The sequence below is a fragment of the Genypterus blacodes genome, unplaced genomic scaffold (genome assembly GCF_046128005.1).
Source record: "Genypterus blacodes isolate CSIRO-AG114 ecotype Tasmania unplaced genomic scaffold, CSIRO-AGI_Gbla_v1 ptg000350l_1, whole genome shotgun sequence".
Taxonomy (NCBI): Eukaryota; Metazoa; Chordata; class Actinopteri; order Ophidiiformes; family Ophidiidae; genus Genypterus; species Genypterus blacodes.
Genome location: NW_027467134.1, coordinates 5,001 through 17,500, shown reverse-complemented (window position 1 = coordinate 17,500; position 12,500 = coordinate 5,001). Strand labels below are relative to the sequence as shown.

General features: G+C 51.3%; 2 protein-coding genes across 3 annotated transcripts in view; both read right to left on the bottom strand.

Moving 5' to 3' along the window:
- The window catches only part of plekho2 (pleckstrin homology domain containing, family O member 2), a 9,809-nt gene extending 6,461 nt beyond the window's left edge, over positions 1-3,348 (bottom strand). Inside the window, exon 1 of the mRNA XM_076138196.1 lies at positions 2,878-3,348. Within this exon, the coding sequence (XP_075994311.1) occupies positions 2,878-2,886 (9 nt within the window). The 5' untranslated portion in view covers positions 2,887-3,348. The remainder of the gene's footprint in view (positions 1-2,877) is intronic.
- Positions 3,349-3,747: 399 nt separating this feature from the next.
- The window catches only part of nedd4a (NEDD4 E3 ubiquitin protein ligase a), an 11,820-nt gene continuing 3,067 nt past the window's right edge, over positions 3,748-12,500 (bottom strand). The window contains exons 4-24 of one of the 2 annotated variants that reach the window (XM_076138190.1): positions 12,498-12,500; positions 12,031-12,145; positions 11,740-11,904; positions 11,548-11,631; positions 10,848-10,967; positions 10,419-10,628; positions 10,200-10,277; positions 9,410-9,464; positions 9,266-9,324; positions 9,053-9,118; positions 8,727-8,956; positions 8,262-8,383; positions 8,102-8,172; positions 7,761-7,856; positions 7,594-7,667; positions 6,819-6,879; positions 6,472-6,531; positions 6,285-6,392; positions 6,094-6,190; positions 5,826-5,898; positions 3,748-5,727 (exon numbers count right to left, since the gene is read on the bottom strand). The exon at positions 12,498-12,500 is cut by the window's right edge and continues 161 nt beyond it. In XM_076138190.1, the coding sequence (XP_075994305.1) occupies positions 5,625-5,727; positions 5,826-5,898; positions 6,094-6,190; positions 6,285-6,392; positions 6,472-6,531; positions 6,819-6,879; positions 7,594-7,667; positions 7,761-7,856; positions 8,102-8,172; positions 8,262-8,383; positions 8,727-8,956; positions 9,053-9,118; positions 9,266-9,324; positions 9,410-9,464; positions 10,200-10,277; positions 10,419-10,628; positions 10,848-10,967; positions 11,548-11,631; positions 11,740-11,904; positions 12,031-12,145; positions 12,498-12,500 (2,050 nt within the window). In that variant the 3' untranslated portion in view covers positions 3,748-5,624. The remainder of the gene's footprint in view (positions 5,728-5,825; positions 5,899-6,093; positions 6,191-6,284; positions 6,393-6,471; positions 6,532-6,818; positions 6,880-7,593; positions 7,668-7,760; positions 7,857-8,101; positions 8,173-8,261; positions 8,384-8,726; positions 8,957-9,052; positions 9,119-9,265; positions 9,325-9,409; positions 9,465-10,199; positions 10,278-10,418; positions 10,629-10,847; positions 10,968-11,547; positions 11,632-11,739; positions 11,905-12,030; positions 12,146-12,497) is intronic. The other variant, XM_076138191.1, reaches the window with a different exon arrangement.

Here is a 12,500-nt window from a genome sequence, read left to right as displayed (position 1 = left end):
ACTCAGAGCTCAGCTGCAGCAGACGCCTCTGTGGCTCTGTCATATCAGAGAGCAGCTTCAAATAGAGACTCACACAGGAAGTCGGTGTTTCTGTTCTGTGCCGAAGCCACTGCAGCCTTCAGCACACTTTGACACTGACACTTTGGTAACGCAGCGTTGAGATAAGGAGAGAGAGCAGCTCGGCCTGGGAGGAGGGATTGTGGACGAGGCGCACCTTAGCACACACACACACACACACACAGACACACATGTGTTTGTGATCAGGAGGCTGTAGGTCAGGGAGCATCTGGCTCTCATTGAGCTTCACACTGACCGGCCCAGTCTCAAGCTCCTCAACGCCACTGTGGCTCTCACAGCCGCACAACAACACAACAACACACCAACACAACAACACCACAACAACACACCAGCACAACAACACACCACAACAACACACCAGCACACCAACACAACAACACACCAGCACAACTACACATTATCTGAACTGTTATCAGCTCAAACTGATCCATGTCATACAAACTACACTCAAGCCAAAGGAAACCCGGCTGCTGTGACTCCGCAGTGACACAACGAAGGAAGAAGAACACAGAACCAGAACACAGAACCAGAACACAGAACCAGAACACAGAACCTGAACACAGAACCAGAACACAGATCAGGATTCAGAATCTCTCCTTTCTAAAATCAGAAAAGAACAACAAATGCGTGAATAAACGAGAGGTGCACTGATGACAGTTTATACCTCTGCCAAGGCCGCACAGGGCTCCAGCTCTGACCTGACAGGGAGCGTCTGACAATGAGGCTCACAGTGAAGCGGGCCGGTCTGAGGCCACGCCCACAGTGTTTCTCTCTGCAGGCTGTAGGTTCAAACACGTTAATAAACACGTTAACAGTCCTCATGCACACACGGCCACAGTCAGGGTGACTTTGAGACGCTCCCTGTGACGCACACTGTGAGGCAGGCGAGGGTCCTGCAGCCTCCAGAGGGTTTGATCCCGTCCCATCCCGTCCCGTCCCGTCCCATCCCGTCCCGTCCCGTCCCGTCCCGTCCCGTCACTGTGAGCCTGAGTCTCTATATGAAGCAGGACTCCATGTCTTCCAGAGGATTCTTTTCCTCATCATTCCATCTGTATGAGGCCATTTTGTCCTCATAAGGATAGGAATGCATGAACACACACACACACGCACACACACGCACACACACACACACACACATTCACTGTAGCAGATGTACTCTTTGGTTCTTTGTCATAAAGGAACTCTCTCCAGAATAATGAGTAACACACCAGTAAAATGTGTGTGTCTCTCTCTCTCTCTCTCTCTCTCTCTCTCTCACACACACACACACACACACACACACACACACACACACAGCCATTGTGCAGCTCAGCCTGGACAGCGATGCGATGATGAGAGAGGGTTAATTGTTTTCTGCCTGACACATAATGTGGCCGTCTGTTTCCTCTGTGCTGTGAGGGTCAGGCAGACACGTCACACACACACACACACACACACACACACACACACACTCAGCAGGTCACTGAGACGGCAATGAAAGCATGAATCAGACGGCAGAGAGCAGAGAGCAGAGAGGCCAGAGCGTCATAGAGCGCCTCGGCGGTCTAGGGGGGGGGGGGGGGGGGGGGAGATAAGAGAAGGGGGAGTCACGGAAACGGCAGAAAATAAGATAGGAGGAGAAAAACTCTCAACTTCACTGAGATTTCCTGTTCTACTGAGCTTTCTCTGCCACTCAGCACTGCATATAATACATGTCTTCATCTTTACATCTTCACTGTGAGGAGGAAGATCTGTCTGCAGTCTTCCTCTGAGCCTGAGTATGTTGTTCTGTGAAGTGTGAAGGACAATCATACATGTAGACACAGAGGTGTCACTTCCCTCCATAGGTGACAAGGAAGTCTCTTTCTCTGTCTGACTTCCTTTTTCTAGTAAACCGGCTTCCTCAAATGTCAGGGATTTGTGTGTGTGTGTGTGAGTGTGTGTGTGTGTGTGTGTGTGTGTGTGTGTGTGAGAGAGCATTGAATTGTTCCCTAAATATTCATAATCCTACTGAGTTGAAGCTTCATGTCCTCTGATCTAAACGTCTTCTATGAATCCTGTCAGCTGATCACTTCTGGGGACGCCCGCACTGTCGCTCCATCACAGGAGGGGACAGAGGGGACAGAGGGGACAGAGGGGTCAGACCAGGCCTCATCAATAACTGACTTTATGTTGTAATGCTGGTTTCCTGTAAATCAAGGTTGGTGACAGGCCACGCCCCTTCAGAGCGTCCGCACTGTAAACAGGATTATTACTTCATACTAACCTCAGACTGATCACCATGTAAAGGGAGACGAGACTAAAGACGAGTCCATTCTCTTCTCTCACACACACACACACACACACAGGGGCTCTGTGATGGAGTGTGTTCTTTGTGGACGCTCCCTTGCATGTCTTCACACTTGTTATTAAGTGAGAGTTGATGTGTGTGTGTGTGTGTGTGTGTGTGTGTGTGTGTGTGTGTGTGACCACACCTTGAGCCGCTCCGGTCCCCACAGACACGCTGCTGATTAACGGGACACGGTGCCGGTGTGACACACACACACACACACACACACACAGGTGCTGTGTGCCAAACGGCGCCCGGTCCAGATGACAAACCCACACAGAACCACGGAACCATCGCTTCAGAACGCCTCCAGTGCCTTCTTTCACTCAGACTACAACTTTCTGAAGTCCGTCACAACCACAGTGAAGACAAACTGCGCTCATAAACACGCCAGGAAACAACCGTTACAAGTGTGTGTGCGTGTGTGTGTGTGTGTGTGTGTGTGTGCGTCTCTCTCTCTCTCTCTCTCTGTGTGTGTGCAGATCCCTCACCTCGTCCATGGTGGAGCAGAGCCGTTATGTGGCCTCTCCTCCGGGTCTGGGCTCTCTGGTCTCGGGTCTCTGCTGGTTGACTGAAGCTCGGCTGAAGCTCGGCTGCTCGCGCATCTCCAGCTTCAGCTCAGAATCAGGAACCGAGCGCGTTTACGTCGTTTCTTTCTTTTCCTCTTTTGAGTCGCAGAAAAAAAAAGTTCGAAGAAAAAAGTTGGTTTCCGGTGTGAAGAGTCGAGGAGGAGCGACAGAGAGAAGAAGAGAGCTGAAGCATCCCGGCTACATCCACTCTTTACTTTCACTTCATCTCTCTGCGCCTCAGCACACACACCACAGACACACACACACACGTCTGCCTGCGGCTCTGTAAAGTGTGCGTACTCAGAGAAGTCACCGTTTATGTGTGTGTGTGTGTGTGTGTGTGTGTGTGTGTGTAGCCTCCCGACTCTCTCGTTGTTAGATCACTTTGTTGTGAGTTTGATCACTGAGCTCATCTGCGGCTCCTCTCTCTCACAGCGCCGCTATTTAACCTCTGGCGCCCCCTGGTGCTGTGTTCATGTCATCTCTCTACATTTACGTGACTGTCGTAAAACCTATCCCTCTCCCCGGGGTGTGTGTGTGTGTGTGTGTTTCGTACAACACATTCATTACCGTTCCTCCAGTCTGAACATGAAGTATGACGCTCGGGAGACCACGCCCATATGCGCCCTGGCTCCTCCCCCACACTGCCCCAGATGCTCACCTCACTGTGGAGCCTCTCCTTCCTCTTCCTCCCTCGGTTCATCTCTCTTCCTTATGTATAAATCTATAGAATGCTGTAACTTATAAAACACAACACACAGTGATTGGCAGTCACAGACGGGGACGCAGGGAAACTCTTTCTATGTCTTTATTTTGTAGATGAAAGTTTATCTTGAGTGCTATAGAACATCAGACTCCTCTTCCTCCCACAGTTTAGACAGTGAGTCCCTACACTGCAGGCCTACAGGACTCAGGAGTCTCAGTCAGGACTCAGGACTCTAACAGTTCTTCCACTCATTAAACACTCAAACATACATCACAGATGAAGGCCTCATGATTCTACTTAAATTAGAAGAGAAGAAGAAGAAGAAGAAGAAGAGTGTGCTCTAATCAGCCGTGTTGTCGTGTAAACACAGACGGGACGATCGCTTCACGCCGTCTGCAGCTGAAAGATTGGCAGAGATTCGGTTTAGAAGTAAGACTTTATATGAACAAAGTGCTTGACTTTATAAAAGCATAAGTATAAAATGGAAGCAGCCCATAATATCCCCTCTTCCTCTTCCTCAGCCTGTAAACATGGCAGCAGGGAGTGTAAACACAGTTCACCCTTCAGGAAACAACAAGGAGTTACTTTACGACTAAAGTATTACAAGATACTCTCAAAACAGAGTGACACACCTGTGATGAGAAGAAGAGATCAATCATCACACTCAGGCTCAGCTCAGTGCGGCTGAGTGGGACACAGAAGAAGAGTGTGTGTGCGTGTGCGTGTGTGTGTGTGTGTGCAGGTGGCTCTGTACATGACTCTGTTTGTCCTTTAGACTTTAAAAATATAGATTTATTTAACACTTCATCCGTTTGATTGATAGTAATGACAGATAAGAGGCGTGGTCTCCTCTGGATCAGACTCAGCTGGGCCTCAGACTCAGCTGGGCCTCAGACTCACACAAGTACAAACAGGATTATACAAATTTCTTATGATTTAAGTTCATGACTTGTTTAGGACTCTGTGACCTCTGACCTTGAGCCTAGGCCCTGTGACCTGATGTGACCCCAGGGCTCAGAGACACTTAGGGGGACTGAAACAACAGAATGAGAAGGATCAATCATCTGGACTCCAACAGGCAGGAGGTTCAACAATATGGTTTCAAAATAAAATCAATCATTCCATACATCATCATCATCATCATCATCATCATCGTCATCATCATCATCGTCATCATCATCAAATCCAAGTTTAACACCTCCATGTAGAAAAATGGAGTGTGTGTGTTTGGACTCTAAACTCTTCCTGGCCTTCCTGTCTCCTCTCTGTGATGAAGATGATCAGTCGACACAGCTGGGCCCTGGGCTCTCAGTGACATCATCACATCACAGCAGAACAGAGAGAGACCATAGAAAGATTCAGAGACAGAGAATCCTGCAGAGTTCAGCCTGATGATGATGATGATGATGATGATGTCACTCTAAAGTGAGGCTCCTCACACAGTGGAATGGAAGTGTGACGTGATGATGAAGACTTCTGCCCCTCGGCTTCATCAGGGTTCAGTTCACCTCTGAACTTTAAAGGGATTTTTGGGTGGTAGATGTTTGTGCTCCTCCTCAGAGCCCTGATGGACTCGGCCCTCTACACAGGAGGGGGAGGAGCTTATGACTCTGCTCCACATGTTGATGGATGAAGGAGACAGCGTCCACATTAAAGGAAAGTGTTTAAGGGAACTGAACCCCAGTGAAACAGCAGACGGCTCAGATGGTTGAAGGTTTGGGTCACATTTAGTTTTTCACAGGAATCAGAATCAACAACAGGAGAGAGTTTGAAGTCAGCTGATCAGAGCAGATGAGAGAGTTTCCTCCTCTGAGTGAGAGACAAACAGGAGTGAAGGGAGAGGTGGAGGAGAACCTGATGTGTAAACAGGTGGAGCCTTCAAAGGGCAGCGCCAGAGCGTCCTTCATCTGCCCCGCGGCTGCCAGGCCACGCCTCCTCCAGCGCCCTGCAGACACACGGCGGGTTAATCCACGCCGTCAAAGCCCTGGGCGTTCTCTATGGCGATGTGGAGCTTCTCCCTCAGCTCCTCAAACGACTCGTAAGGAGGCAGGTCGAGGCGGTTGAAGCTTCAAGAGATCAAAGCAAAGAGGAGTCAGCAGAGGGCGCTCACACACACACACACACACGCACGCACGCACGCTGCAGCCAGGGAAGGATCACTCACCATGTGTGGGCGCGAGGAAGCTTCTCACGCGTGCCCCACTGCTCGATGGTGAACAGCTGGGGCCCGTTAGAGCCTGGGACAGGAAGTCAACACACAGTGAACAACAAGGACACCAAACTGAGGCTCTGGCTTTAAGTCAAGTTTAACCAACAGCTCACAAAGTATCAGTCCCTCTGCCTGCCTGCCTGTCTGCCTGCCTGCCTGTCTGCCTGCCTGCCTGTCTGTCTGTCTCTAACTGACTCTCACACAGACCCAGACCCAGACTCACCGTAGAGTTCAGCGAAGCCGTTCATGGGGACCCTGGATGTTCCCGTCACAAACTGCAGCAGGCGGATTCTCTTCTCTGCGTCCATCAGCAGCACCGTCTGTGAGCGGGCGACAGACACGGAGGTTCAACACGTATGAAGCTCAGAGAGCAGCTGGACTCACATGTAACCGTGACGCCGGCCGGCCGCTGACCTTCCAGAACCACTGGATGACGGCGTGGTTGGAGCAGTAGCCGTTCTTATACTTGGTGTTCTCCCTCCAGTCGTTCACGTCCACGTCTCCTAGGCCGCACATGAGGAGCTGAGGAGAGGAGAGACGACATCGTTCTCCTTCTGAACTGACAGAACCTTGATTGACGCTGAACGGAACAAAGACTCACCTCCAACTCGTTCTCATCAAAGATCTTGATGAGGTCTTGAGGTATCAACTCAAAAAATCCCTGCAGAGTGAAAGAAAACATCAAATACTTATTAACCCTTTCAGTCTTTATGCTTATTACAATGTTTACACTCTGTCATGACTGAGTTGTGATTAAACCACAAAGGGGGCAGCAAAACGTGTCCAGGTCTGAGGACAACGGGTTTAAGTGAAGCACAATGATGTATGAGGTGTAGGGAAGGAAACATGTAATGTCCCCATGTGAGGACGCAGAGTCTCAGCAGGATGGATCATGGGGGTTAATGGTGTGTGTGTGTGTGTGTGTGTGTGTGTGTGTGTCTCCTGTACCTCTTTGAAGGCGGTCATCTGCTTCTGTATGCGGTTCACAAACCTCCACTGCATCACCAGACTGTAAACACACTGAGATTAGCACCTGAACACACCTGGAGGAGCACTGAGTGAGTGAGTGAGTGAGTGAGTGTGTGTGTGTGTGTGTGTGTGTGTGTGTGTGTGTGTGTGTGTGTGTGTGTGTGTGTGTGTGTGTGTGTGTGTGTGTGTGTGTGTGTGAGAGTGTGTGAGTGTGAGTGTGAGAGTGTGTGTGAGTGTGTGTGTGAGAGTGTGTGTGAGTGTGTGTGTGTGAGAGTGTGTGTGAGTGTGTGTGTGTGAGAGAGTGTGAGTGTGTGTGTGTGTGTGTGTGTGTGTGTGTGTGTGTGTGTGTGTGTGTGAGTGAGTGAGTGAGTGAGTGAGTGAGTGAGTGAGTGAGTGAGTGAGTGAGTGAGTGAGTGAGTGAGTGAGTGAGTGTGTGTGTGTGTGTGTGTGTGTGTGTGTGTGTGTGTGAGAGTGTGTGAGAGTGTGTGTGTGAGAGTGTGTGTGTGAGAGTGTGTGTGTGAGAGTGTGTGTGTGAGAGTGTGTGAGAGTGTGTGTGTGTGTGAGAGTGTGAGTGAGTGAGTGAGTGAGTGAGTGAGTGAGTGAGTGAGTGAGTGAGTGAGTGAGTGAGTGAGTGAGTGAGTGAGTGAGTGTGTGTGTGTGTGTGTGTGTGTGTGTGTGTGTGTGTGTGTGTGTGTGTGTGTTTGTGTGTGTGTGTGTGTGTTTGTGTGTGTGGGTGCGTGTGTGAGCAGCTTACTGGATGTATTCCTTCTTGGTTTCGTTGGTGACGACGATGTCGGAGCCGCCCGGTGTGAGGTCATGCTGGTGAGTCTGAGCAGGGAACACACACACACACACACACATCTGGAATAAGAAGCCTCAGACCTGGAGATGAACCAGAGAGGAGACCTGAGAGGAGCTCACCTGTCCAAACAGCTCCTCATCGATGGTGAACCTCAGATCCAAGTCTGCTGGGTCGTTCTCCAGAATCCACTTCAGAGAGTTGAAATATTCACTGTCCTGTAGAACGACAGGAAGTGAAACAGCTTCATAAAGGATTCAGACTGTTATGAACCCAGAGCAGCTGGAGGGGGAAATATCCTCATGTTCTCCTCTCTTGGGTCTAAAGTCTATCATGCTCTCCTCTCAGATCATCAGTGTGTGCTGTTCTCCCACAATGCAACAGGAGATGGAAGTGAGAGGCAGAGGTGCAGGACTGTGTGTCCTTCTGGATGGGAGCTTCTCATTCAAACAAACTCACTCACCACAGACTCCATGTCCTGGAGGGCGATCTGCTTCTGTAGCATCATCTTGTAGAACGGCCGGATGAAGAACGCTGTAAACGACACACAGAGACGCCAGCGTCACTTTACTACATCCTGATACCAGAGAGACAGGTTTCTACACGGGCGGGGCGATGCTCACCGTCCAGCAGCTTCCCGTGATAGACGGCCATGCCTGCCACGCGGCCGATGAACTTGAAGTAGGTCAGGTGGTCCTCGTTACATAAACCTGAGTTTGGGTTAATCTGAAGAGTGTAGTTGTCCCTGAACACACAGCAGCAGAAATCTGCATCAGGACAATGATGCACAAATGGAACTAACCCCCGGCTGCCCTCTGCTGCCCCCTGATTCCCCCTCCTGCCCCCTGATTCCCCCCGCTGCCCCCTGACTCCCCCTCCTGCCCCCTCCTGCCCCCTGCTGCCCCCTCCTGCCCCCTGATTCCCCCTCCTGCCCCCTGATTCCCCCTCCTGCCCCCTGATTCCCCCTCCTGCCCCCCGCTGCCCTCTGCTTCCCCCTGCTGCCCCCTCCTGCCCCCTGATTCCCCCTGCTGCCCCCTCCTGCCCCCTCCTGCCCCCTGCTGCCCTCTGCTCCATGTCTGTGGACTCACGTGGCTGAGTACTCAAACAGGCCGTAGTAGGGGTTAAACATTTCCTTGGACATGAGGAAGAACCACTCTCTGGCCACGCCCCCGTAGTCCAGGCCTTTCTCCCCCTCAAACTCCACCCACAGCCGGGCCTTCAGCAGGTCGGCCCGCTTCACAGACAGGATGCGGCGGTACGAGTCCTCTAGCACGGCGTTTCGCCTCAGCTTCATCTCAAAGCGGTTCGGGATGTCGGCCTGCATGAACATGGAAACCAAGAAGGAAGTCATCATGGTGAGACACTAGATCTGTTAGATATCTACAAGGTCAGAGGTCAGAGGTCATTGACTCACCGGTTTCTTCAGCTTCTTCCTGAAGTAGTCATACTTCTGTTTATAGTCTCTGGAATAAGGCACAGCCTGGAATCCACAGGGAAGAGTCATCAATGAAATCCATTATGACCTCATGACCTCATGTCTGTCACACTGTATATGTTTACAGGAAAGAGGATAAAAATAGAGCCGTGCTGTTTGTCAGGGGGACAGACACACAAAGGATGCACTCACTGGTCCGGTTATAGCCGAGTTCTGTAATCTGGGGTCGTCCCATTGTGTGATCCTGGTGTCTGAGAAACACAACATCTGTTATTAGAGATCAACCTGTGTCCAGGTGTGTTTACTACATGAGAGGAGAGGAGAGGAGATACACACTGTGATCGATGTAGAAGATCCTCCCGTCAGAGTGAACACGCTCCTCCCATCCAGGCTGAGGCAGGAGGAAAACAGGGAGAGTGAGTGATGCTGTGTGTGTGACTCCTGTTCCATTCTGAACTCTCATCTATCCCTGACTCTCTCTCACTATTTCTGATCTCACTCACTATGTGAGTCTCACTCACTATTTCTGACTCACTATGTGACTCTCACTCCCTATCCCTGACTCTCACTCACTACATTACATTACATTACATTACGATCATTTGGCAGACGCTTTTATCCAAAGCGACTTACATTACATTACCACCCTTCGCAGAGGGGGGAGCAATTGAGGGTTCGGTGCCTTGCTCAGGGGCGCCTCGGCAGGGGCTCGAACCGGCAACCCTCCAGTTCCCAAGCGGAAGCTCTACCCACTGAGCCACTGCCTGTGACACTATGTGACTCTCTCTCACTATTTCTGACTCTCACTCACTATTTCTGACTCACTATGTGACTCTCACTCCCTATCCCTGACTCTCACTCACTATGTGACTCTCTCTCACTATTTCTGACTCTCACTCACTATTTCTGACTCACTATGTGACTCTCTCTCACTATTTCTGACTCTCACTCACTATTTCTGACTCACTATGTGACTCTCTCTCACTATTTCTGACTCTCTCTCACTATTTCTGACTCTCACTCCCTATCCCTGACTGTCACTCACTATGTGACTCTCACTCTCTGTCTCAGCCTGCCTGTCTCTCTCTCTCTCTAGACTTTAACAGGTTCTTGAGGCATAACGTACTGGCAGCGGGCCGAGATCAGACGGGTCGAGTGAGACTCTCCTCCTCTTCTGCACAGGAATCCTTAGCCTCGGGTCTTCCTGTTCAGAGGCAAACAAACAGGAAGTGGTTCAGTCAAACAGGAGGAGTTCATACAGAAAATGTGATTTTTATGGCCTTTTGCCATCATCAGAGGAACGTTTGACTCAAACCCTCAGCTACAGCGCTCCTTGTTTCCTCACCCACGCAGTCGTCTTTGTGTTGTGGTCGATGAAGAACGGTCTTCCACTGGGAGAGCTTCGAACCTCCCACCCGGCCGGCAGGAAGCCACATTCACGCGAGGCCTCGGGGCAGGGGGAGTGACGGGGGGCCGGCTCGGGGGTCGCAGGGGGCGGCGGGCACGGCGGCGAGCTCTGGGGTAAGATGCTGGGTGCTGACGCCTCTGAGGTCACCTGTGTGGGCGGCAAAGTGAAGATGGCGACTGAAAGACACTGGACCTGTAACGCCTTCTCTCTCCTTCAGCAGGCAGCAGAGTGTGAACACGCACACGCCTGATCCTGCAGGACCCGGGGCTTTGTCAAACGGTTTTGGAGGTTATAAGCGCACAGACTCGCGGGTTAGTGAAACAACAAACTGCTCTGAGGTTAACATTCTCTTTCTCTCCCGCGCACCTGAACGACGGGCCGCGTCCACGTTGTTGTTCGGGTGTTGTGGTTGACAAAGTAGCGTCTTCCTTTACTGTCCACCTTCTCCTCCCAGCCGGGGGGGAGGCCAGCTGAGGTCGGAAGCAGCTATCAAGTTACACAAACACAAGATACAATCATCAATACTCAAAAGCTCATTTAGTGACACAATATCCAGGAGTATGACCTCACTAGAGCCACGCCGCCCCCACTTCCTGATACAGCTGAAGGAATCTATTTACTGTGACAGAAACACTCTGACACATAACTGAGCTGAGCTGATGATGGTTCAGTCGGTTTGAGAGCCTGTTGGGGTCATGAATGCCTCCGCCAAGGTGGGTATTGTTACTTTATCTTGTTCTTTGCGCTTCCTCTCATCTCTACACCGGTTTTGTTCTCATTACTCATGCGTCCGCACTGAGCTTTATTAGTTATTGTTGCTGCCTCGTCTCTTAAAGCTGCAGGCTCTTCTTTCTTTAGCGAGTCCATTTCTCCGTCTGTGTTTACGTCCGAACATGCATTTACCTCATTAACATGCTCATTGTGATTGGCTGCTGCAGATAAGGTGACACTATGGGTGCCAGATGAGAACCACAGTGACTGAGAGCTGAGAAGATGGAGGAAGGTTGAGTGTTTGTGAGTATGCAGTATGGAGGTGAAGGTGTTGTCTGGTGGAGCAGATACACACCACAGGGCTGACAGGATGCTCCTCTGTTGTGGAGGTCGGGGCACTTCCTCTTCGACTGGAATGGCTTGAATTACTCGGATGAACCTGCAGCAGAGAGCACGGATGACAAACACAACAATGGTCACACGGGCGTGGACGTGCAGCTCCACTTCCTGTGTGTGTCTCTGCAGAGGCTTGTCTGGTCTGACTCACCGTGTGGGAGCTGCGCCGCTCGCTGCCTGTGGCCCCTGAAACTTGGATGTTTCCCAGATCCTCACAGAAGGCGTGGAACTCCAAAGGAGAGTGGGGCGGGGGAGGGGAGAGCGGGGCGCTGCCGTGGTGAGGAGTGGACTCGTCCTCCGTGATGATCTCCCAACTCTAGAGACAAGAGAAGAGAGAAGAGACTCAACGCTCCACTGGTGTCCACTAAACTCATATGAACAAGGACTTTGGACCTAGAAGTAAAGTTCTGATCCACTGTGACTCGTGTGAGGAGATGTTTACCTCAGGAGACTCTCTGGTCTCGTTGTCAGGGTCTGAGATCTGCCTGCGCCCGGTGAAGGTTTGACCGGGGAGCCTAGTACTGTTCTGTCTCCTCTGGGTCCCAGCCTCACCGTCTCTGTGACACACACACACACACACACACGCACGCACGCACGCACGCACGCACGCACGCACGCACGCACGCACGCACGCACGCACGCACGCACACACGCACACACACACGCACACACGCACACACGCACACACGCACACACGCACACACACACGCACACACGGTCAACATGAGCTGGGCCAGGAGAAGAACCTCAGACCAACTGAAGCTGTGTATGGACGATGACACACACACACACACACCAGGCTGAACATGAGGCTGTTTGATTGTTTCCTGAGGCCAGGGGCTCCATAATCTAATGAGCCCAGCAGCAGGTCAGTGAAGTGAAGCATGCTGGGAGGAGGGAGGGTCTTACTGC